Consider the following 24745-nt stretch of genomic DNA (forward strand, 5'->3'; position numbering starts at 1 on the left):
AGTACAGTGTCCCTCTCCACAGAGCAGGATGTGCTCCCAGTGGGTATCTCAGGCCTGTGGGTGGCCCAGGGAGCAGGGCAAGGGGATTTATATTTGCCTCAGATCTAACCTGGATCAGATCTAACCTTCCCATTCCGGCTGACTTCAGTGCTGCCCATGATAGAAACACTGAGGGAGTAATTGTGAAATATAAGATTTTACAAAAAACCTGTAAGATCCAAGTCAGAAGTAAGCTTTTACCTGTTTTCGGCTACAAAAAGGACTAATTTTATTCTTCCTCTCTAGAAATATAAATATTCTATTTGTGAGAAGGGATTAGATTTTTTTTTTTTTTTAAATCTTGGTAATAGAAATTATTGTAAAACAGGCTTGCAAATAAGCATCGAGAAGTTCTGAAATCAGTGTTTTAAACATTAGTTTACATGTAAATTTTCTTTCATCCTCTTCTTTAAAAATATTCCTTAAAAATAAAGACTCTTCCTCTATGTATTATTGTTGTCTATAAGATACAACATTTAAAGGAGGTACCTAAAATAAAACACATGATCTGAAAATATATTCAAAAGATGAAGAATCTCTGTGACATCAACATCAAACTACAACCCTGTTGTTGTAGAGACAGCTGTTCAGGTGATTCATTGTTTGTATGAACCTCAAATGGATTATTTTATTATTCTTTGGGATTTTGCCCTTAAGGGAACTAGTTACACTAAATAACAAGCTACCATTTTGTGGACATACTGATTCCGAGAACAGGGGAGGGAAATATGATCGTAACATGCAATTTCAATAGAAAACGAGGGCTTGTCAATCTTCTGCCAGAGGCAAAACACTCAGGCAGATACTGCAGTCATCACAGAGATATAATGAATCTGATTAACTTCTCTGGAGAAGGGATAATTAGAGCTGATGGGATAAAGCCTCCTTGGCGTTCACACGTGTTTGCACAGGGATCAGTGCACAAGGGCTGCCTGGCCGCTGGGTGACGGCAAGGGCACCTGGGCTGCTGGGCTGCCATCCTGAGCCACCACAGCAACTTCTGTCTGGAGAACTGGAGCAGGGAGCGAACACAGTTGCCCAGGAAATCACTCCAAAGATAGGTTGAAGCATGACCAACTGCAAGTAACCATCATGTGTATGGTGGCAGCAACGGAGCACCAGAATGAAGGCAGGCATTGACATTTTTCAACACAAGCTGCGTGCCTCCCCTGCGAGAAAAGGATGCAATGAAAAGCATTCAGGGGTGCTAGGAACAGACCAGCTCTAGTTGTGACTAGAAACTGTGGGATAAAAGAACTGTGAAAGCCTCACAGGGATGATATTAGTAACAGGACTAGTGAAAAAGGTTAAGAATTAAATCACCACTGACGAAAAATCTTAGCAAGAGTGTTAGGATCAGGGATACAATAAATGAAAACAGAAGAGAATGCTGCACACTCGTTATTTTCAAAGGTGTGAAATTCATTAAAAAAGGAAATAAAATAAGTAGTGGGGAGGTGGAAATCTAGAAATAGTTGATAGTCAGAAGGCCATTGTGTCACTGTGTGAAGGGACAGTGACTCTAAATGTGGTGTTCTTCCTGCAAAGCTTAGCTTTTTAAATGGAGAAAGGATGCTTAGCTAAGTACTGAGGATTATTACTTAGAAATATTAAGGAATTACTTAAAAAAGAAAAAGAGAAAAGAAAAGAGAAAGGGACAAGAGAAATAGTGACACTGTGCTGGCATTTATTCCAGCCACTGTCAGTCTAATATCTTATTTGAATAAGGCATCATCTACTACCTCTCAATTCAAATTTACTCATCACAGGTAAACAGAAATAAATTTGTGCCCCAAATCAAATGATCTCTAAGTAAAAGGTGTGAAAGTTATAGACAGAGAGCTACTACTCTGCCAGAAATGACATTCTACCCAACAGTAAATGACGGAACAACTGCAGTGGCACAGCCTGACTCACCAGCATTTCAAACAAGTCTGAGCAACAAATCTCTGCCAAAGCCCTGTTGTCTCACAGCTCTTACAGCCACATGACTGAGATGTTTCCAACAGATCCTGCACCAGTCTGAAATCCCTGGCTAGACATTTAGATTGGACCCTATTGACGAGACAGTGCCGGCATTTCTGAGATTTCTCACATCTTTGCAACTTCATGAGAATGGTTGAATGACATATTGGCTACATCCCACTAGAATAAGGAAAACAGACCTTTTCAAAGCTAGAAATTGTCCCCCTCCCCAAATCCCAGCTTTTATAAATATAATTGATATCACTGCTACAAACATAAATATTATGAGATGAAGTCATGACTCACTCAGTGTCATCATTGATGCCATTTCACCCAGAGTGGTTGTAAGCCTTCTGCATTAAGTATGTATCCTTGGTTTTGAGATTTATGCAAAGTTCAGAACCAAATTATTTCTCTAAATGTGATAAAAGCGAAGTAGCAGTTTTAAGTTTTGTAAAACAAAGAGTAAAAGTAATAAATGAAGTAAGAACCTTCTATTTTTTTGCATTCTAGAACATTTTCCAATTTTTGTTATGCAGACAGTAATAAATATTGATTATTACAGGAGAGAGTTTTGATAAACATCTATATTATGCCTATTTTGGTGTGATAGTAAGAAATAACTTTGAACATTTTTAGGACTAGCCCAAGGAGGACTACCTTTCAAAAGAAGTTTTTCAAGGTTTCCTTTCAAGTGTAGAGTAATGAAGGCTTAGCACAGATTTGCAATAGCAATTGTCAGATATAAAACACGGGAGATTTATATACTAGTTCTGAAAGCTCCTGAGCTTGCCTTCAGCATGATACGTCACTGTCACAGTGCAGAGCTGCACAGACACAACCCAAGCACGGCTGCCACACCGACATCACTTAAATAAAGGGAAGGATTTGGGTGCTCTGGACGAGGTCGCTGGCATTCAGGGATGACAAAACCAGTTAGTGCTTTCTGCGGTCCCTGGGCTTGCTGCAGGCAAAGCTGCTGGGCAGCTGGGGTGCAGGCTGGCCAGGTAGCACAGCCTTTCTGGAAGGGAATGGGAAACTGCTGTGCAACTCAGCTACAGGTGCAACAACACAAACTTCTTGCAGGAACTCAGTAGCTGCTGCAAAGGTGCTTTCATCAAAAATATTTTTTTCACACCAGCAAATAACACAAAGAGTGATTGTATGATGGTTCTCTGTGGTGTACAATGAATAAGAAAGCAAGCACAATGTAAGAAAGTCTTTAAGGATTTTCCCTAATTTCTCCCCTTCAGAAAAGATTTATAACTTTGATAGGAGGAGAGGAGATTTTAAAAAGTCAAGTCTCTTCAGATGAACTTTCATTCACATATGTCACTGGGAGCAGAGTGGTATTTGATGCTGCCCTACATCAGCACCTCAGCTACCAGAGGCGTCACATTTTCTTTGCTACCCCCTGCCTCTGACCTTCACCCGCACCACACCCATGCCAACAGAGAATTACTAAAATAAGTTGAAAGTTACTCCATCTTAGCAGTAATACAAACACAAGAAAATGCAAGAAACAAATGACTGTGCATCAATATGACTTAGCTATTAATAGCATTTATTTGTAAGGGCAGAACAATTACTCACTTTCATGTCTCTTTCTCTCACCATAATATGATGCAAATTAACAGAAAATCCCAAAGCATGTCTGCAGAAACACTGTCTTGTAATTTCACATTAAAACTAAAGCAAAATACACTATTTTAACTTTTCCCATTTTTAATCTAAAAGGGCTCCAGCATTTCACAGTGAAAGAACATTGCACTTCTAGCTGATCAGAACAGAAAATTATTATGAATAATTAACTTAATTATTGTTGCCTGTTTGCTTGCCTTGTTATGTTGGACATTAAGGATTCCAGACTGAATTTTGTGCAAGCATGCATCTCTTTTTATGCCTCTGAATTTTCTGCATGGCAGATTTAATACATCAGCTGAGCTCCCCTTAGCAAACTAAACCAGATAGTGCAAGATCTCATACTGAGAGTCAAGCATGGTATGGCTGGCAGCAGTCAGAACATAATTTCAGAACTCTAGCAATGAAATAACATTTAAAATACACGAAAAAATGTGCAGTACTGCTACGGATGGGATATCTATATTTACTATGCAACAGCAGGCCTTCAGGAATAATTTGGTCCTGATGAGAGCTTTATTTTTGTATGTAAAAAATAAGTTAAGAAAATGAAGTAAGAACAGTGATAGTGTGTATATATAATAGCTTGAGAAAGACAGGCAGAGAATCACAAAATATAGGTCTGGAGGGGTCTTCATAAGGTCATTTGGTCCCTCCTCCTACCCTAAAGCGGGATCAGCAATGCCTAAATTGGTCCTGACAGACATTTTCTACCCTTCTCGTGAAAATGTCCAGTGAATTGATTTCTCTTGGCAATCTGCTCCTGCACTTAACTATCATTACCATTAGGAAGATTTTCCTAGCATATAGCTTGTGTACGTCCTTGCAGTCTAAGGTCATATTTCTTCTCCTGTCCCCACTGGACATCATTAACTTCCTTTCTGAGGCAGAATTTTAAGTAGGTGGGCAGAAGTAGGGCTAAAAATAAACAAGATCAGTTTTGCACACAAACATGCAGGTTGGTGGTGTAGAAACGATACCCTGAAAGAGATAGCTGAAAAACACATCTTGGTTCAGTCATTATAAGTCTTAAAGAAAGCCCTAGAAGTGCCCATTTTACACATGAAGTACAGCGATAGACCTTGCCTTTTAAAACAGACAATGGGATGGACTTGAATTCACCAAAATTTTGTTCTAAAATAAACAAAAGTTTACAGGATGTAACTGCGAGAAGCCAAAATATTGGAAGTCCTCACTTTCATCTGTAGCTATGTCCAACATAAAGTTAAATCTTGTGTAAAGTTGAGCCAGATGACTAGGTACAGGATGAGGATTTTCATGTCTGCAAGTAAGGCAATAATCTAAATGAGGTTACAGCTTTTCTTTAACAAATTATTGACTTCCAAAACGCTGCTCCAGCATTGCCAAAAGATCATACTTTGCTTAAGCTACATGGACCTCTTTCAAAGCTGTGATGCAGGTGTCTGCAAGGAATAAATACTCTCCAGTGACTGACAATACCCAGAAAAGCTTTCTGGTGAATGACAATGGGGAGTTGGTGTCAGACATAAGAGCCCTGAAGAAGGTGAAACCCAGACCTTGCCAACCCTTTCCCACATCACCAGCTTGAAGAACTTCAGATGTCCTGTTGAACAATGTAAGTGTATACAGGCGTATGTGCAGGACCAAGACATTATCTCCTAGGATTTCAGAAGCAGAACATTTTTCCTCATACACTACTCTGAAATTATTTCCTGCGACGCCTTTGAGCTAACAATAATAAAGGCCAAAAGAAAAAGTGGAAGACATCACAGAATAGTGAAAAAAACTGAGCAAAATAGCTGGACCAAGGACTGTTGTGACTCCAGGAGTTCGCCGATGGGATTTTAATGACTCAAAAAAAAAACCCTCACAAAAAGTGTGTAGTTAGAAAGCCAAAGAGCCATGGTCCAGTGTATATGGCTGAAATAGGGGTCAAAATCTTTGCAGTACCATACAAAGAAAATCAGTAACCAGAAAAACAAACACCTCACATGACAGGGAAATATCTATTCTGCACAAATAGGCAGGGAAGAAGCGTCACTAAATAATGGCATAATCTTGACAAATGTTGCAATCTTGAAAAACCCAGCTTCATGTGTTTTTTCTTCTCCTGAGATTGAGACACATAGTTAAAAGCAAGTTCCTGCTACATAGTAACGCTGAACTTCTGATTTCCTTTTTTTCATAATAGCATATTTCCTCAGAAGAAATAGGTGAGCATTTTGCCAACACCTTAATAAAACTTTGGAAAAACAATTCTAAAAGCCAGGAATCATTTCACATAAAAGAAAAGCAGGTCTGTTTTAACTCTTTACAAGAAAAAATGTGAAATTGGCCTTTCTTTTGAAATAAAATGTTTTCTCTCATATTTTAAATTACTCTAACTATTTTCACTCTAATTTACTCTAGCTATTGCTCATTGAATTTCCTTTTATGGTGGCTGTGGATAGCTGCTATTTTCTAAGATTATGATTGGAACAAATCAAACAGCTGTTCAAGAAACAGTGTGAAAATAAGATTAAAAAGGGAATAGAAGATAATATGAAGGCCTCTCTCAAGGCTGACACATCATTCTCATGAATAAGGCTGAATGGGAAAGCCAGAGGTAACACTACAGGAAAAGCACCTCCTCCACTAGCTTCTGGAGCAGGAGACGTAGTTCATATTTGTTACAGTTATCATTAAATATTCATAACATTTCCCCCTAGCACTTAGCTTAGAAAAGGAGGCTGCAAAACTTCAATGGGAATCTGGACTTGAAGAAGAGTTTGAGAGAACTTCCCTCTTATTTCAGCCATTTTTCAGGCAGGTGGGAATGTTACGCGATGATCCCAGGAGAGTTTATCCAAATGTTTACTGGGATTTACTTTAATGTATTCATCATTTAAATTTGTTGGATAATATTTTTCTTTTTATCGCATGGATTACAATTATCACATAGAAAATATATATTAGCATTGAAATGGAAGTGCTTTGTATTAATTTTTCAGATAAGTCACATATTGTGTTATTATCCCTAACTGGAACAAACATTTGCATTGCAAGTAGTTGTACACAAATCTTTCATATGTGCTCTCAATTTTCAAGCAGCTTGTTTGGATATTCCCTGCAAGGAAACTCAAAGCTAGCAGGAGAAGGTGAATTTTATTCATTAAAAAAATTCCACTTGATATTAATTCAAATGACATGACACGATATTTCCCCAGTGTTCCCTACAGCCTGAAGAGTCATGATGATGGTAAAGAAATGACTGCATCAGCCTCCTGACAGGAAATATTTAGGCACTAGTCAAATAAACTGTTTGTATCTCTTTAGTCTATAGGAGATGTAGCTCTGATTTAGAAACATAACTGTCAAAATTCCCATTTGGCAGATTCAGTAAAAGTGAAAATTAATGGCCGCTGCAACTTATTAAACCACACCTTGGTAAAACCAGGATTGGGGCATGGGGAAAGAGGAACCTTTGCTTGGGCGCTACTTGGTGTGAAGATTCCACCACTGCTGCCCTATAACTTTCACAAACCCTAAAAAATGACTAGCAAAGTTAAAGGCTTTTTCTTTGTCCAATGTTTATTCTTTATGTAAGTTAATTGTAACTGTTTTGTGGACTCAAATTTCAGTAAGTAGAGGTAAAAGAACAGCTGAGGCAACAACGGTAGTATAGGTCACAAATTACAACCAAATTCTGACTTCTCATCTTACAGAAACAAGAAATAACAGTATTTATATAAATGTGACAATACTGACGTAACAGGCCATAAGGACAAAAGAAGCTAGGTGTGGACTGATGCAAGTGTAGGCTTTACGATGGGATAAGCAATGTCATCTAGCAGTGAGACTTTAATAGCTTATTGGTGACAGGGCATCTCAATTTCATTGCAAGATAAACTGGTGAGGATCATGACAGACGTAGAGAGGAGTGCCCATCCTGCCTACATGCTATGCAGTGAACTGTAGGAATGCCCTGTCTCCACAGAGGATTGTACAGTGAGATGAGTGGGTTCATTTCTGTGCCATAAAGGTATACGTACCTTTGTGTGAGGGGACGCAAAGCCCAGAAGGGAGGCTGCCATGGGGCACAAGCTTTTTCACATGCCCATCAGTGCATTCACTGACTGAACATGTTTTATATACCCATCAGTGGAAAGTTACAACCGTTTGTTAAAAGCTCCAAGCTCTAAGTTCCTTCAATAAATCAATATCCTCTGCTCCTTAAATATCATGTACACAAAATAGATGTCAGCTGCCATAAGGAAACCATTAGCTCCAGAGGTATATGCACGTACTACCTCAAAATAAATATATTTTAATTGTCTTGCCTTTCAAATTTTCTTCTGACTTATAAATTATTCACTGAACTTAATCCTACCTGACACATGAGCCTGAGAAGTGAGAAACCTGTCCAACAGTTTCTCCCTAGCTTTCAGAGAGAAGAGAGAAGAGATTGCAATAATATGATAAAAAAGCTAAATAATACATCATGAATCAGTGACTGCAGGCTGGGAAAATTACTACCTAGGCCAACAATAGTTCCAGAATACTATTCCTTCTGCTGCTTGTCCAAAGCTCATGGAGACACTCCAGCCACTTTCATGGGAAATCCAAAAAACTCCCCATTCAATAAAACAAACAGAACACACCTCAAGGAAAATGGAAACAATTCTTCACTAGCTAAAGGTTTGATGAAAATGAAAGAGACTTCAACATGAAACAATGAAACACACTGTACTGGAAACATACTGTAAAACGCTAATAAAAGATTAATCAGACTTATTCCTTTTGTACAAATTAGGAAAGTCAGTGTTTCCTGATTGGAACTCACTCAACAAGAACAAAAATTAACATGTTTCCCTGCATGTGTCTAAAAATATTCACCATAAAGAAGATGAGGCATTGCATCACCTTACATTTTCCCTCTCCCTTCCCCCTATCTGTGATCTGGGACAGTGAAGTTAATGGGACATTTTCATTAATTTTAGTAGAATGAGGACAATACCTCCATCTAAAAAAAGGATGCTTTTGTTTATATGACACCTTTTTCTGGGGATATTTTGGAGCATGTTACGGTAATATAGAAACACCTTAAGGTAAATAGGATCTAATTTTTAAGACCAAGGTGGTTTTCATACCTAAGGATGTATGATATGCTGAATGCTGAAGTGCAGTGTAAGGACATCAGCTTCGGTTTGCTCAAATGCCAGAACAGCCTAGCCAGTGTGTCAGGCTACAATTATCCTTACATCCCTTATCATTTCCCTCAGTAGAGACACTTCCCAAGAACAGCATTTTAGAAAAGCTGAGAAAGTGGGAGAACAATCTTCAGAGTTTATATTGTTCCATAGTTTTCTCAAAGCTGCGTATTTAAGTTTGAGAATTCATGACGATATCTATGTACACAAACACGTGTTGCATCGCTATAGGAGAATCAAAGCTACAATGGCCTCCATCTTTGTGCATAACATTTAACAGCATCCTTTCCATGCAACATTTAATTTGCTGTGTATTTAGTGTAAAAAGCTTTTGGACCTTTGCTGATCCTTTCATTCACATTACTCCTAGAATTATGTTTGAAAAAAGATCGAGAAGCGGGTCCATGTGAACCTCATGAGGTTCAACAAGGCTAAGTGCAGGGTCCTGCAACCCCTGCTATCAATACAGGCTGGAGGATGAAGGGATTGTGAGCAGCCCTGAAGAGAAGGACTTGGAGATACTGGTGGCTGACAAGCTGTACATGAGCCAGCAATGTGCACTCACAGCCCAGAAAGCCAACCATATCCTGGGATGCATCAAAACAACCATGACCAGCAGGATGAGGGGGTGATTCTCCCCCTCTACTCCGCTCTTGTGAGACCCCACCTGGAGTACTGCGTCCCGCCCTACGGCACCCAACATAAAAAAGACATGGACCTGTTGGAATGAGTTCAGAGGAGGGCCACAAAGATCGCCAGATGGCTGGAACAACTCCCATCCAGACAGGTTGAGAGAGTTGGGGTTGTTCAGCCTGGAGAAGAGAAGGCTCAGGGGAGACCTTATAGCAACCTTCCAGTACTTAAAGTGGGCCTACAGGAGAGATGGGGAGGCACTCTTTATCAGGGAGTGTAGTGATAGGACGAGGAGTAACGATTTTAAGATGAAAGAGGGTAGATTTAAACTAGACATTAGGAAGAAATTTTTTACTGTGAGGGTGGTGAGACACTGGAGCAGGTTGCCCAGGGAAGCTGTGGATGCCCCATCCCTGGAGGTGTTCAAGGACAGGCTGGATGAGGCTTTGAGCAACCTGGTCTAGAGGGAGGTGTCTCTGCACATGGCGGGGTGGTTGGAACTCCATGATCTTTAAGGTCCCTTCCAATCCAAACCATTCTATGATTCCACGATTATGCAATTTCACCATTAATTCACTCAATGCAGATGATGCACTTTTCCTTCCCATTAGTCTATATGGATGTGCCCATGTGTGCATATCAGTTTCCTCCCGATAAGCACAAATTACCACCAGACAAAATTATTTAGGAACTTTGCAGATTATATAGCTGTTTTGATTGTAATTTCTTTGACTTTCACAAGTATTAGGGGATTTTCTATCTGAAACATCTTATACTATGTAATTATGAGGTGATTGGATTTTTTTGTAAATCATCCTAGCAGAGCTGGTTGTGCAATGCTGTCAAGATTTGGTTTGTAATGTAGGTTGACACTGGCTTGAAAGTTTGTCCTCCAGGAACCGACCTGATCAATTCTCAGACAGGTGATGAAAAGTTGGAATTTAGGATCTACCTCTTCTTGCTTTTGTCACTGTTATTAAGTTTGCTACCAGATTTTGTCTCTTAATTGAGCTTGATTGTTTACTGTGATTTTACAGGATATTAAGAAAAAATGGCACAGAGGTTTTCAAAACAATTTTATCTTGATTTGATACTATGTCCTAAATAAGGTTCCTATAAACATACAAGCAGAAAATACTTGGGCTTTTTGTATTAACACATAAAATATAAAAGCCTGGGTGTACACAACTGTATACACATATTTTGAAATATCATTTTTGGAATGTTTCTGGGAAGCTTTAAAGTTGGGAACTGGTTTGCTTATTCTAAGTATCACTCACCTATGCTGTAAACACAGGAATAGATGCAACTATGATGGAAGTTACACAGACGAATTCTGTACCATGGGAAAAAGGAAAAGAAAAACCTAATGCTATCTCTTACATGGTCACATACTGGTTTAATCATCAATGGTGCAGCTTGTTGGTCATTAAATAGTGTTTGTGGTGTTTAGAATTGTGTTTCTCCAGGTCACAGTTGACTGGAAAAACATGACATGTCTATTAAAATACCTTGAAAATAATGATTTGCTAAGAAAAAAAACTCATTTCTGCTCTTCCTTCTCTCCTTGCATGAATTCTACATATGCATCTACAAAGTATCACAATCATTGAAGCAGTCAATACACTGGTGATCACTGAGTACAACTTCTTTCAGAAAAGGGTTTGTATGATCAAATATGAGTTCAAAGGAACAATTCTGCAACTGTGTATAACCCAAAATAGCTAAAAAAGGCCGCAAATGGATTACCATTAAATACTGTAATATTCTAGAAAAAAATTAAAACCAAGAAGTGCAGAATACTCAAGTGGCTGAAGATCCCACAGTAGCAGCAATGTTGAGTTAGGAAGCAGAAACTGAACCCATATTTTACACAATGAGTGTGCACGCAGTGGAGAAGAGGAAAGTGGCAGAATGAAGCAGAAAAACTATGGTAACAGGATCTACCTCTTAGACCTCTTGTCCTCAGCAGAGTTTACCAGTCCCTTCCATACTCTCCATCCTTCAGGCTGGGAAGTGCTGCTATCAAGTTATAACTTCTGCTAACTCACCAGCTTCTTTGCCCACGCTCCTTCAAGTGATTCTAAGGGACTGCTGCCATACCCAGCTACTGATCTTCATAAAGTTTTCTTCATATCTTTCAGACATCCGTCTCTCTAGCAAACTTGGTTAAACTTGGCCAATGGATTAAAAAGTTTCTGGGAACTGGAGGTGACAGGTTGGCATGTGGATAGACAATGTAATTGCATACCTTTTCTCCAACAAAATTAGGATAAACAGAATCAAGGTACATACAGATAGTGACGGAGTAAGTCCCGAATCAAGCTCAGCTGTAACAGAAATGTCAGCTATCTGTTGTCTACACCTTCTTTAGAAGGTAGTGAACCAGTCCATTTTCCATTTGCTTACAAGTGGAAGATAAACTTTTACTACTTCTCAGGAAGCGGCAAGAAAAAGGCACCTTTTTTTTTTTTTTTTCTTTCTGGATCAGTTTATCTAGATTGTGAAAAATTAAACACCAAGAAGATACTGCCAGAGAGATACAGAGAGAGAAAGCTGCTTACTTCCTGGTAGGATAGTGACAGTGCAGCAGCAGAGGTGTGCATTTAAAGATCACAGTAAGCTGTGCTTTATTCAGAACGGTACCACAGCATCTGGCACATGTGCTGTAACCACATGGAAACCATGGCATGGGAGGAATATTGTAGGAGGGAGATTGTAAGGTATAGCAAGAAAAAAAAAAACCTCAGCAAAAGCAGGAAAATAAATTTGTATTATGTAAAGGAGATACGACACAGTTGTGCTGTTCAAAGTTATTCCTTATATAAAAAGAAACATTAGTAATAATGAAAGCCCTTTCTTAGAGGAGTAGGCGCATGAGCAATGGTAGGTAGGTAGGTGGGAGGAACAGTGTGGGTTGTGAGGCCAATATTAGACTTAAAGTACTCAGAGAGGAAAAGTCCCATAAGAAGAAAAAGCTCTTTGAAAACAACAGTGAAAGTGAAAGTGAACATGTTTTTAATCTGTTTGCTCTGCCAAAGATTAAAGTGAAGCCAACTAGAGACTGCATACAGAAAACAGAGACAGAGAGCAGCGCATAGAAGTGCAGAAGATCCCTGACAATTACCACAGTAGAAACACTACTTTCACAAGGTGCCTTGTTCTTCACCGACAGAACAATCATAATTAAAGGAGTGAAATACCACTCAGCTTTAAGGTGTTAATAATTTCGTACAAGGTCAGCTAGAAAGTCCACTGGTGTCAGTAAAAGGCTGCCCGCTGACTAGAGTGGCTCTTGGCTCATTTCCATAAAGATCTTACTCAGATGTAAATTGAGCTCAAGTCAACAGTAAGCCAAGGAAATAACTTGTTATCACACATTACACAATTGCTTGATGACCTATATTCGGTGAGTTAGGGGCCCTAATTTAGTCTCTGGCTGACATGCCAGCAAAACTCTATCACAACTCTCAGAGTAATCAGGTAGCTCTGGGATGAACAAGCAGTCATGGTCAAGGTCAAGTCTGCAATAAGACCTAGCTTAACTGGAGACTTCAATTCCCAAAGCAAGCACTTGGCTAGTTCTCACAAAAACCCCCACAAATTATGTACAGCAGAAAGGAATAAAAGCAATGCATAATTATGTATTATACAATTTTTCTCAGAAAGTTGAAAGGTTTCCCAGGAAGAGATATTTCTATAAAGTATCATCATAGATTAAAAGAAATAATTCTACTTCATCCCAATTTATGCTGAAAAGTAATTGAAAAAGAAAACTTATTTCATATTTTGTCCTTTTTTTTTTTTTTAACCATCATTTACGATTTTCCCCTTCCCTCTTCTACTGTGTGATTTACATCCTACTTCTGTATAGCTCTGAATCTTACATGAATTTTATGGAGTCCAGCTTAAAATTAAGCACATTCCTAAAAGCCTTCCCGAATAAGAAGGGTTTAAAAAACATGTGAAATGAAGCATTCGTACAAGCACTTTGCTGAATTACAATGACTTCAAAGCTAAACCCAAAAGGTTCTGCTGCCTAGTCCCTCTGATCTAACATCTAACTGTGGGTGAACAGTGACATGCAGGACTTTTTAATATTTCCATATTCTTTTGCACATCTCATATCTACAGAGAAGAGGAATGACTAACAGCAAATACGCTCACTGTGATGCACTGTACTTCACACATATATCATTGAACTATGGAACATACGTTTCTGAAGTCTCAAAAAGAATAAGCTCTGTGCCTGATAGTGGGTCCAGTCATAACGCATGGCTCTATGGAGTTTGTGGTGGTACATAACATTTATGTTCACCTTTCTAGGTGACTCTGCACAGGTTGCCATTACTGATCTCAGAGGAAAAGTTTTGGCTCAAGAAAGGATGCGGTAGATTCTGCCGGATGATGAGAGGAATCACTGGATTCCTTGAGCAAGCTGCCAGCTAGCTTATGAAAATCCCCACAGAAAATGAGACTGCTTTCTCCTTTGGATACTGATAGGAAGACAGAGCAGAAGCAATTCCTGGCTTCCCCTGAGACAAAGTCAGGCAGGCTGCTATGGGGCGCTGCAATAAGGATGTTTTAGTCTTCTGGTCTGTTTATCACTGATATCAAGAGGTTGATGTTCTTAACAAGGACCAAACGCTTTTCTCTCAAATCTATTTCTCAGATAAGGTCTCTGGGAAAAAAATGGTGTAGAGGAGGACACGGAAGAAGAGGAAATTAATGAGGCAAATGCAGAAGGAGTCTTTTTGTCACTAATCACGGATACTAGAAAAGATACAGCTCTTTTTTTTTCCATTTTAAAGCTACAGCCTTAGGCAAGTTATACTGAAATTAGGTTATTTTTGGTTCAGTGAACTATGATTCACCATTATAGCTACAAATTTTGCAGAAGACAGACAGAAACAATTGCTGATTTAAATCCACACTATTTTCTGTTAAGGATAAAATTTATTTTCTTGCTTTAGGGGAGCTCTCCATTTTAGAATAATTTAAAATAAAACACTAATACCAAAATTGTCCATTTGTGCAATTTTAATGAGAACTTGGGAGGCTCTTTTAAAAGGCTCAAATAAAAGAAAAACACAAAGTGACATTAAAAAACCCATAAATTCATAATTTCTCTTGACTACAGCTTTGATAAACAATCACAAAAATTTAAGTTTTGGTTATATTTCTACACAAAATACAGTGTAATTCTGAGGGAACTAAAGAGTGGAAACCATGGATTTGTCTATTTTCACACAGTCATTGTTCTTTTCAATTAAATGTCATATGCTCTCTGATGAGTTGCAAAGATTAACTTAGGGCTAATTTCACATTTTGAGTATACATAAATATACAATTATGTAAAGCTTTCACAGGCCAAAGCTCTAATTCAGCAAAGTATTTAAAGAACAGAACAGTATTTCAACTTAGTGTTAAGTGAGTATTCAAGTATTCAACTTGAATACTCACTTAACACTAAAGTTTAAATACTTTGCAAATTTGAAGGTCCCTTTTCAGAATAACATTGAAATACATCCCTGAATCTACTGTTGTTCAGAAAAAACAACACAAAACCCAAAAATAAGCATGATCAAACTTTTGTTTAAATACTTTCCTTAACTGCTACCTAGAAGTAAAGGGTCGAAAAAAATAGGAACACAAACTGTATGTCTCAGTGGAGAGTTCTATATTATGTAGTAGAACATGGACTTACTTGAGGGTGGTGAGCTCTGTAAGGGATGGCTGGGTGGCCTTGAGATAGCTCTCTCTCCGTGCAGCAATCTTTGGAGATGGCTTCGGACTTGTGTCTGAGTCTCCACTGTCATCATCCCCCATGGCTTTGATGTAACTGCCGCTACGCATTCTTCGGCAGGGAATCTCATCATCTTTCCCTCGTGGGGTGTATCCAGTCCATTCATCTTGAGGAACCTGAAGTGATAAACACAATTTCCTTATTAGTACGTTTTTCCCTGATGTAATTGCACAGCAAGACTTGACCATGGTAAGCCACAACAGAGTCATAATAAAAACTCTCACAGACAAAGGCCCATCCTCAATTCCATTTGACCGTGGGTTGCTGTTTGCAGTGGAGGCCCACTTCTCCCCCTGCATGGTCACGAGCACCTCCGGAGTTGGTTGTTGTTTTCCACTACTTATCCGGGAAGTTTCTAGCAACATGCTGACATAGGCACCTCTGTTAGGTCTAATACTGGGCTGCATAAATCTAACTTTTTGATGGTTTTCATTCAAACCAGATCAGTGATTTTTGGTTCAGCTTAACATATTGAACACCTTTGGGGAGGCACAAAAAATGAAATATGAATCCCTATATCACAATCTTTTCAGACAAGAGTGTGCATGGCTACACTCACCAGAATGATTTTGGTTCAAGATATATTTCAAATTAGTGGAGCTATGTACTAGTCATCACAAAAATAGGTCTGCACGTGTGAAATTATACTACTATTGCTTCTAGAGGATAATTAGTGCAACTGAACACCTGCCAGCTTGTGGGGATCCTCCTTTTTAATTATGTTAGTCTGAGTGTCTGTCTTGAGTCATAAAACTTTTTATTCCCTTCTTTTTCTTCTTCTTATTGATGTGCCTTATTTCTTTTGATCTGAAGTAAGTGTTGTCCAGTCTTTACATTGGAAATCTGGAACACTGGGAATGTGCATTCATGAGATTTTGGGACATAGCAGAGGACAGACCAAGAGCATGGTGCTCTTGTCCACTCTTCCTCTCCCTTCCACTGCTTTTGGGGCTTCTGACCATTGTAAACCAACACTCTTCTCTTTCCTGTAACAGCAGAAACAACACACAGTGGAGCAGGGTCACTGAAGGAGTCGTCCTGAAGTTATTTTGCAGGAACCCCACCTTTATAGTAAAGGTTAAACAGCAAAAGGGCTGTTTAGTTAAACATATTTTGTGTTAGATTTAAATAAAAGTAGTTGTGAAATTTTAGTTTACTACTTTTCTGACAAATTTTAGTGAATCAACTCTATAAAGTAAGCTATAGCTACAATGCTCAGAAACCCTCACAAGCTACATTAAACAAGAAGTATCAAATCTGGGTTGCTAAACTTTTCCCTGCAGGTTATGAATACTGGCATCTACCAGGATAATCACCAAGTGTCTCTGTTCTATGGAAAGTTTGTTCTTCAATGACATTTAACTTCTGCTGAGTATCCTGTGTATCCGTTGCTTCCCAAACTTCAGCCAGAGTATTTACAGGCCAGCTTGTTTAGACAACCAAAACTGTAACACTGCACTGTCTGCTAACAGTGTAGCTGTTGATTCCCACTCAATCATAAGCCCAAGTCCAGAGGCTGTAAGGCCTTTCAAATGTTACTGTCAATCTAGGTCAAATTTTTATGGCATTTTATCAATCTATGTTGCTATAAACTGCAATCCAAAACCCACCATGCTATACAGAGGAACAAAGAAATGTAATGGTTCTAAGCATTCATGAGTTTATTACTACTTACAATTAATTAACCAAACAACTCATAAGCCATGGCATTGCTTAAATTTAAAACCCAAGACCTTGACAACTTTCTTCCTTCACTGACTCTTCTTTTCCTGCTACTGACTTAATGATTTAGGGTCTTCCTTGAACTTCCAGGCCTTTGAACTTCCGAAGCCCTTCTTTCCTCCTGTGCTCAGTCTAACCTCTCTTTTTTCTCCCAAATCTCTTTTGGTCAAGTCTGGCCTTGGTAAACTCACTGGGAGCTTTGATATTTTCCTCAGAGGACTCAAGATTTAATCCTGGAAGTGTACTTTAGTTTGTACCTTTAACAACATTTCTTCTTATGACTCAGCCTTCCTTCTCAGGACTCAGACTTCCTTCCCAGTTGCTCCATGTTTTATTTAACCAGTTCTTTTCTTGTGCCTTTTAAAAGTAAGTTTCCATGCTTTCTTTAAATATCTTTTAGTTAATGGCTCTGGTAGCTCTGCTTCTGTGAAACACTTAAATTCTTATCTTCCAGCAGCATGCAAAGTTTGTTGCTGGTTTTTTTAATTTATTTGCTTTCTTTTTTTTTCTTTTTAAAATTTTTTTTTTCTTTTTGATATTTGCTTCAAGAATGTAAGTTCCTTAAGGCAGGAATATATTTCAAAGTCCAGTTTTCTTATTGAACAATGGCATGTAGAATTGCATATCTATAGGAAGTAATTGAATAAACACTCTTAAAGACACTTAAAATAGTCTTCTAGAAAAGGGTAAGACTCTAACTAAGAACTGGAGTATTACAGACTGAGACTACTAAGTACTAACAGAACTCACTGAAAGAACAGGATTGAATATACAGCTCTGATACGTTTTGATGTCAAACAAAAAAAGAAGAAAAAGCAATGTATCAATTCTATGGCTTCTAGGTTTGTGCCTAGACCCCAGATCTGGAAAGTTGATACTTTCCTGGTGTGTATACATTTGTGAAGTGCAAATAAAGGTAATACTTGTCGGTGGCTTTGACTGTGATTTTTGACCTATATGAGTATGGAGTATTTCACACTCCTCCTCCAGCCACTTACATCAGACAGAGGGTGATATTTTTATCTTATTCTTGCATTGGTTCTAGGCCTATAGCATCATTAAACAGTGAAAATACAATTTATATTCATACCACCCTGTCCTAGTTTCATCTGGGACAGGGCTAATTTTCTTTTTAGCTAGAAGAGCGCTGTGTTTTGGATGCAGTATAGGATTTGGTATAGAAAAAATGTTGGTAATATACTGATGTTTTTGGTTGTTAAGAAATCAAGGACTTTCTAACTTCCCCATGTTTTTCTAGTGTGCAGGTGCACAAGAAGCTGGGAGAGCGCATAGACAGAGCAACGGAGTTGCCAAGTTGGCCAATGGGATATTCCATACCATACAACATCATGCTCGGTATATAGTTGACAGCTGGCTGAGAAACTCACTCTCTCTCTTACAGGATGGCTGTTTTGGGATTTTCTCTTGTCTGGGATCACTAGCTGGGAACAGGCTGGGCCTTGGTCCATGGATGGTGAGCAGCTGCACTCTGTATCACTCATTTGTTTTTTATTATTATTATTATTACTATTATTACTGTTACTGTTACTACTACTATTATTTCATTTATTAAATTGTTCTTATCTCAACCCATGAGTGTCCTTACCTTTACTGCTCCAACTCTCTCTCCCATCCTGCCAGGATGGGGGAGGGTGAGCAAGTGGCTGCATGGTGTTTGCCCACTGTCTGGGCGTAAACCATGACACACTTTTAACATACATTTTGGAAACTACAGCTCCTGCTTATCAACTGTAAAACCTTGACTTTTCAAATCATTCCCGAACAAAGAAATTAACACAGGTTTAATAAAATCAAGCTCTTCTGACATTTTGATGACATGCTTGGACTTCAGTCAGAAGTTTGAAACCTGTAATAGTGTATTTCCAATCAATTTTCAGGCAGGTACTACATATCTAAGCTAGAGTACATAGAGAATCTGTGAATTCTCAAAGGACATGCACTTTAATTTGTTTAATATTTTATTCATTATGCTTTAGTTAAAGACCTGTGCTTTTTCTCATTAAAACATATTAGTGAATTAATCTTTGATGCACTAAATAAAATATGTTAGTGTAATGTTAAGGTTGGTGTCTTTAACTCAGAAAAAGTCAGAAGGGTTAAAGTTACAATGCTCATTCGACACCCATAATTCAGGCAAGCTGAACACTTGTAGTTTTATTAAATAATAGATATACTGTTAAATTTAATGATGAAGTTTATAGCTGTGATACTAGTGATGAGATACAGTTGCTGTGGGCACCATAACTGAAATTCTTGAGTTTTGTTGTCAATAATCCCATACGTAAGTACAATACCTTTTATCCTAAAACTTCTCAAAATGATTTAGATATGATAAGCCAAGTTTTGAAGGTTGGTTGCAATGAATTTGCCACAAAACTTCCTATTTACACAGGTAAACACTGTGTACTGTGCTGAGCTTTGAATGCACTGCTCTAGCCCCATACTTTATATGAGGTGATCAGGAGTAAGTTTCCCGTTTGAGCTCTGCTTGCTCAATGAAGTGGGGGCAGCTTATGAAAAACAGCACACTATCTTTTCAGTAGCTCTTCCACCTTTTAAAAATTCTAGTTGCAGAAAAAAAAAGCTGAGCCTTTCACATAGAGACCAGGGACAAGGCAGTTTCAGGGAGCATCACAAAGCCATTGGCTGGTTGCTGAGCTGGAGGTTACTAGGATGTGCTAAACCAAAGAATACGATGCAAATGCAACCCAAGTTCCATTACCATATCATGGTTTTAAGGATAAACCCTGTATGTGCCAAAGAGAAAAGGATGGCTATGGTTAGGAAGAACACCTAGATTTAGAGAACAGCCTAAAATAACAAACCAGATATGCTTCTAATTTCAGTTACCATACTGAGGAAGTCAGTGTGTTTGTATAAACTGTCTTACCTGCCTAGAAAAAGCTGCAGTAGAAGAATGTAATGGGTATTTAATTAAAAAGCTATTTTGGTTAAACAGTTTGCCCAGTTTTCTTGCAGATATTTAAGGTTGAGTGGGGTTTTTGTTGTTGTAGTCACTGCTTTTTTTGTTGTTTGGTTTTTCTTTTTTCTTTTCAGTAGTGTTTCAGTATTTAAGGGAATATTAGGGGAAAAAAAATGGTGTCAAGTTCCCCTTTATCTTATTTCAGTTTCACAAGAGTCAGGAACCCTGATTTCAGAAGTTGGAGTTGGAGAAAACAGTAAAATATCATGTCACTGGTAGAGAGCACTTGTAAGGCAAAGAAACACTTCAGAAGTAGTAGATTTTTTCTTTGGCTGTTAACAGCTGTAATACTTTTTATGAAAGGATCTCAGAGCACTGTCTGCATATTACTAGGGTAAGACAAACAACCCTTAAAACGCAGCATTTCCTTTTATTGTACCTATTTTGCTGTTCAAAAATATAGGCAGATAAAATAATATCAGCATTTTAATACTTCTGTGCCTATAGTCAAATACCTCAAGCAATACTTAGTAAAAGAAGTGACCTGATTTTCAGAGTGCTTTCTTTGGTGCCTAACAGGAATGGCTGTAACAGCTCATAGCGGACAATGCAGTTTACTGTTACAGTAAAGTGTTTCATATCATGGGAAAGAAGTAGAACATAAAGCCCTCTCAAAGCTACAGATTAGGAAAATAAAATCAATCACATTATTTCCTACATTCTGTTTCTATACATATGGTACTAAACATACTGTAGTGCGTTTCCTTCTGTTGATCTTTTCCAGGTGCTTGGAAACGTGTCTATGTGAACCTCCAGCTTTTTTTTATTTTTCAGTGAGGAGGTCTGCACAAATTTTCCCACAGGCTCTTACTTTGTTTGAACGGCCAATATTATATCTTGCAAGGTCATAAACTAAACTGCAGGCAAGTGCACATGCACGATATCTGCTGCCTTAGAGGATTAATGGCACTAAGATTGACATACCAGAGATAAAGCTTTTTCATGCTTTTAAGAAAATCGTATTATCCAATTACCTTGGCAATACTATTTTTTCAGTATCAAAATATCAAGCAGGAACATCACTTGCATGATCGTTTTTAGTCTCATGAAAAAGGAGGAAGAGCTAAACTCAGATCTAATAATGAACATCATTGTTTTTATTAAAACAGAACTATTATTATTCACACTATTCAAGTAACAAAGATCCTGGAGACATTTCATTCTGCAAGTGATCTTTAAGATCATGTACAATTCTTTCTTTACAAGCCTAAAAATCAAGAGTTCACTTTACTTATACAAAAAGTGCAGTGAAACAGAACACCATTATTACTTTAAATCAATTAAAAATATTGAGCAAAGGCCTCTGAGCCAGGCAACTTACTGAAGCTTAAGACTTCAGCATATATCTAGAAATAAAATGTTTGCTACAAGTATGAAAGCTAAGTCTGACTATATTTTCTTATTAAATGGCAGATACAAGATTCTCTTGTAAACAGAACAGATTATACAGATAACATACTGCCACCAGCCAACACCTGGATGCAGCTTCATTTAGTGTATAGATTACCTGTCTTGATCTTTAACTAAATTTATGCTGCTCTGGAACTGTTCACACTTTGTCATTAGCCAGGCTGGACTGACTGGTCAATTCCTTTAATGCTTTAATGCATTTTTTGATGTAAAGGAACAGGATTTTTCTAATAGATAGTCTAGGTCCCCAAGTAAAGAAACTAAGCAAACAGGTACACTGCCCCTCCCCCCCCCAGTTTTCAAAAATTCATTTCAAAAGCTCGTACATGGTAGTATGTGAAATAAACCCAGCAGGTAAGGGCAAATGTAAAGAAAACACCTTTTTATTCAGTTTCTAAACAACCAAATTAGAATATCTAATTTCCTTCTTTTTTGCCCCAAATTGTTATTAACTTACCTTACTGGATGAAACAGCAAACAGACTGTCTCTATAGCAAATTAAGTTCATTACTGATCTCTAGTTTGGTTTGGTTTATTGCAGCTGAAATCATTAAAGCTTCTCCCTGTGCTTTGCCAAAGCAATGTGGATGACTAGAGAAGTAAACACAAGGACTGGAAGGAGTGGCTAACCATCGCTCACAGCAGTAGACTTGTAACTTCAGCTTTCTATTAGTATGCAAATACTTAATGAAATGAAATCACACAACTGAAGAACAATGCTTAATAACTGCTCAGTGCAGATTTTCAAATCCATGCAATTTCGTTTTCTTAGCTGTTATTATGCCTCTTCTGCGTGCTGTTAAGGAAGCTTCAATTGCTATCTTCCACTTACTATGTCTATTCCTAGCACTCATGAGTATTGAATTAATCAGACCAATAGAGATGAGCAGCATTTCATTCTGTCAATGTGCATGCATTAAGAATCATTGAAATATACAAAAAAAGAGGAAGCTTTAGAAACCTTAAAAAACAATATATGTTTAATAAGCCTCAAGAGTTTTCTAAAAGGCAGATAGGAAGGTTGCTTCCATTTAGGACAAACTTAATATTCTCAGTATATGCAACAACTCAGTTACTATTTCAGCAATCAGATTCCACTATAAATTAATTTAATTTAGCTGACTTATCTCCATATATTTTTACATGAAGAGTATTAACAAGACAAGACAAAGACTGTGTCCAAGACAGAACATCAGTTCCTCAACCTGAATGCCCATACCTTGCATCAAACCTGAACAAGCGGTGTTAAGAACTGCAATCTTCCTTCACGTAACAGTAATTTGGAAAGTCTTCTAAAATGGTATGAATACTCATAGAGTAAGTCAATACAAAAAATTCTTACAGCACTGCTGCAGTTCATAATTTTAATTCATCAAAAGGTGCCTTGACCACTAGCTTGTCAATCTGATTCACATCCCATTTTATGAAGAGGAATGTGTGTCTCCTACACAAAACCACCACATCTTGATTCCAGATAAATTTACTCCTCCTGCTTTAAGCATGAAAATACAACCCACCATGAAGAGGGCCATGTGGGATATAATGATTCCAGCCAAGGGCCTTGCAAATTTGCACCCCCAAACACATTCTGCAGAAAGGAAGCCAATCTATTAGCTGAAGGAAACCTCTGCAGAAAGGAAGCCAATCTATTAGCTGAAGGAAACCTAACTGGATGTCATATAGCAGGACTCTTAGCCAGGACCTCAAATTAAGACTGCTTCAGTGATACTCACGGATGATATTCTCTCTGTGGCAGAGGGCAGACACTCATTCTCATCTTTCTCAATAGCAGTTCGCTATAATGAGATATGGGTCCTCGCCCAAGTAAGGATGACTGTTAACATGAATTCCAATCTCTGAAAGGACGTTTTCAATGACTAGCAATGGAGAAATGTTTCTTTCACTTCTAGATACCTTCTTTTGGTAAGAACTTCCCCAATCACTTCAGCACCTGCATACATTGATTATTTGGTATCAAATGCCAATACTGCAAGTGAGATGTCGTTTTACCTTTCACTACACATGACCATAAGCCCCCTATCGAGCAGCCAGTAGGAAACTGGCTCATGGATGGAGAACACGTAGCTGAATTTGAATCCTTGGAAGAAAACAGATGCGGTGGGGAGAGCATTTTGAGAAACAGCCCTTACGCTGTTTCTGTTGGCTGACTGTAACTGGATAATCTCTGGTGCTTTGCTAATGTTGTGCTCTTGCAGGCAGTAACTGTAAGTAACGCAGTTAAGCTCCTGTCTCCAGCTGGCTATTAGCTTCTGTCACATATTAGTGTACAGTTGACAGATTTTACTGAAACTTCCACAACACTTTATTTCGGATTATGGCAATGAAATATACCTGCGGAAGAAGCTTTAAGTTGGCTCTAAGGAAACCTTCCTGGCTTCAGAACATCACGTTGTGTCTCCTCAGTGACTCCAAACTGTCACCTCTGCTCTATGGTAGTTTCCCACTAGATATCAAATCAAGGTCATGGACTTGACTCTCATGCTGGGAACTGAATTGCTAGAGACCAGGAAATCTCTAAGATTTCCTAACAAGCTGATTAGCAGGCTGCTGTTATGCCACTAAAGCAAAATTAGGCACAAATTTATTCGCACAAAAGACTCTTAGAGACAATTCAAAAACTGTCTGTGGAAGCCCTGGCTCACCAGAACTGTCACAGTGCCTTATCCAACCGCATGGAACACTGCTTAGCCTTTGGTGAGAGAAATACATACCTATCAGAAGTCGTATCATCTCTTTTTCCTCTACCCAAACAAGACCATTGCACAGGCTCATGGTAAAAGGATGAAAGGACAGAAAATATACAACAGATTCATGTTGCTGTTGCTTAACTCACTAGTTGACAGAAGCTCAGCTGTGCAACAAGCATAGTGCAAGAGCATTTGCAGGGCAGAACAGAAACTGTGGCCAGCTGCCCCCAGCTCAAACCACTCTTCTGGCACTGTAGTATTCCCCACCTAAGATCTGAACTACAGTTTCCATTCTTGAAATCCCCCCTGGATGTAGGGGAAATATTTCTTATTACTTTGCACTGACTGAGAAAAACATATCATTGCTCAGTGTTTTTCTCCTACCTACTTTGCATGACTCCACAAGAAAAGTCGGTGATTTCAAACTCAGATGCATATTGAAATTATTCTCTTTGCTGGACTCAATTTTTCTTGACTTTTTTTTTAACAGTGAAATTACCAAAAGTAATAAGATTAGAACACTCTAGATATTTAAGGGTACAGAAAGGAGTCAGATCTAGGACTGAGTCAAATCTTTTCCATGATTATATCAAAATGAACTGAAATAGATACCAAATGGCAGCTATTATTTAAAGACATACTTTTC

At 38.3% G+C, this 24745-nt stretch overlaps 1 protein-coding gene across 1 annotated transcript in view; it reads right to left on the reverse strand.

Moving 5' to 3' along the window:
• Positions 1-24745, reverse strand: part of LOC104465078 (disks large-associated protein 1-like) — a gene marked incomplete at its 3' end in the record, with an annotated part of 116678 nt that overhangs the window by 85626 nt on the left and 6307 nt on the right. Inside the window, 1 exon segment of the mRNA XM_010077988.1 lies at positions 15157-15371. Coding sequence (XP_010076290.1) covers positions 15157-15371 — 215 coding nt within the window.

This window comes from Pterocles gutturalis, unplaced genomic scaffold (genome assembly GCF_000699245.1).
Source record: "Pterocles gutturalis isolate BGI_N339 unplaced genomic scaffold, ASM69924v1 scaffold20353, whole genome shotgun sequence".
Taxonomy (NCBI): Eukaryota; Metazoa; Chordata; class Aves; order Pterocliformes; family Pteroclidae; genus Pterocles; species Pterocles gutturalis.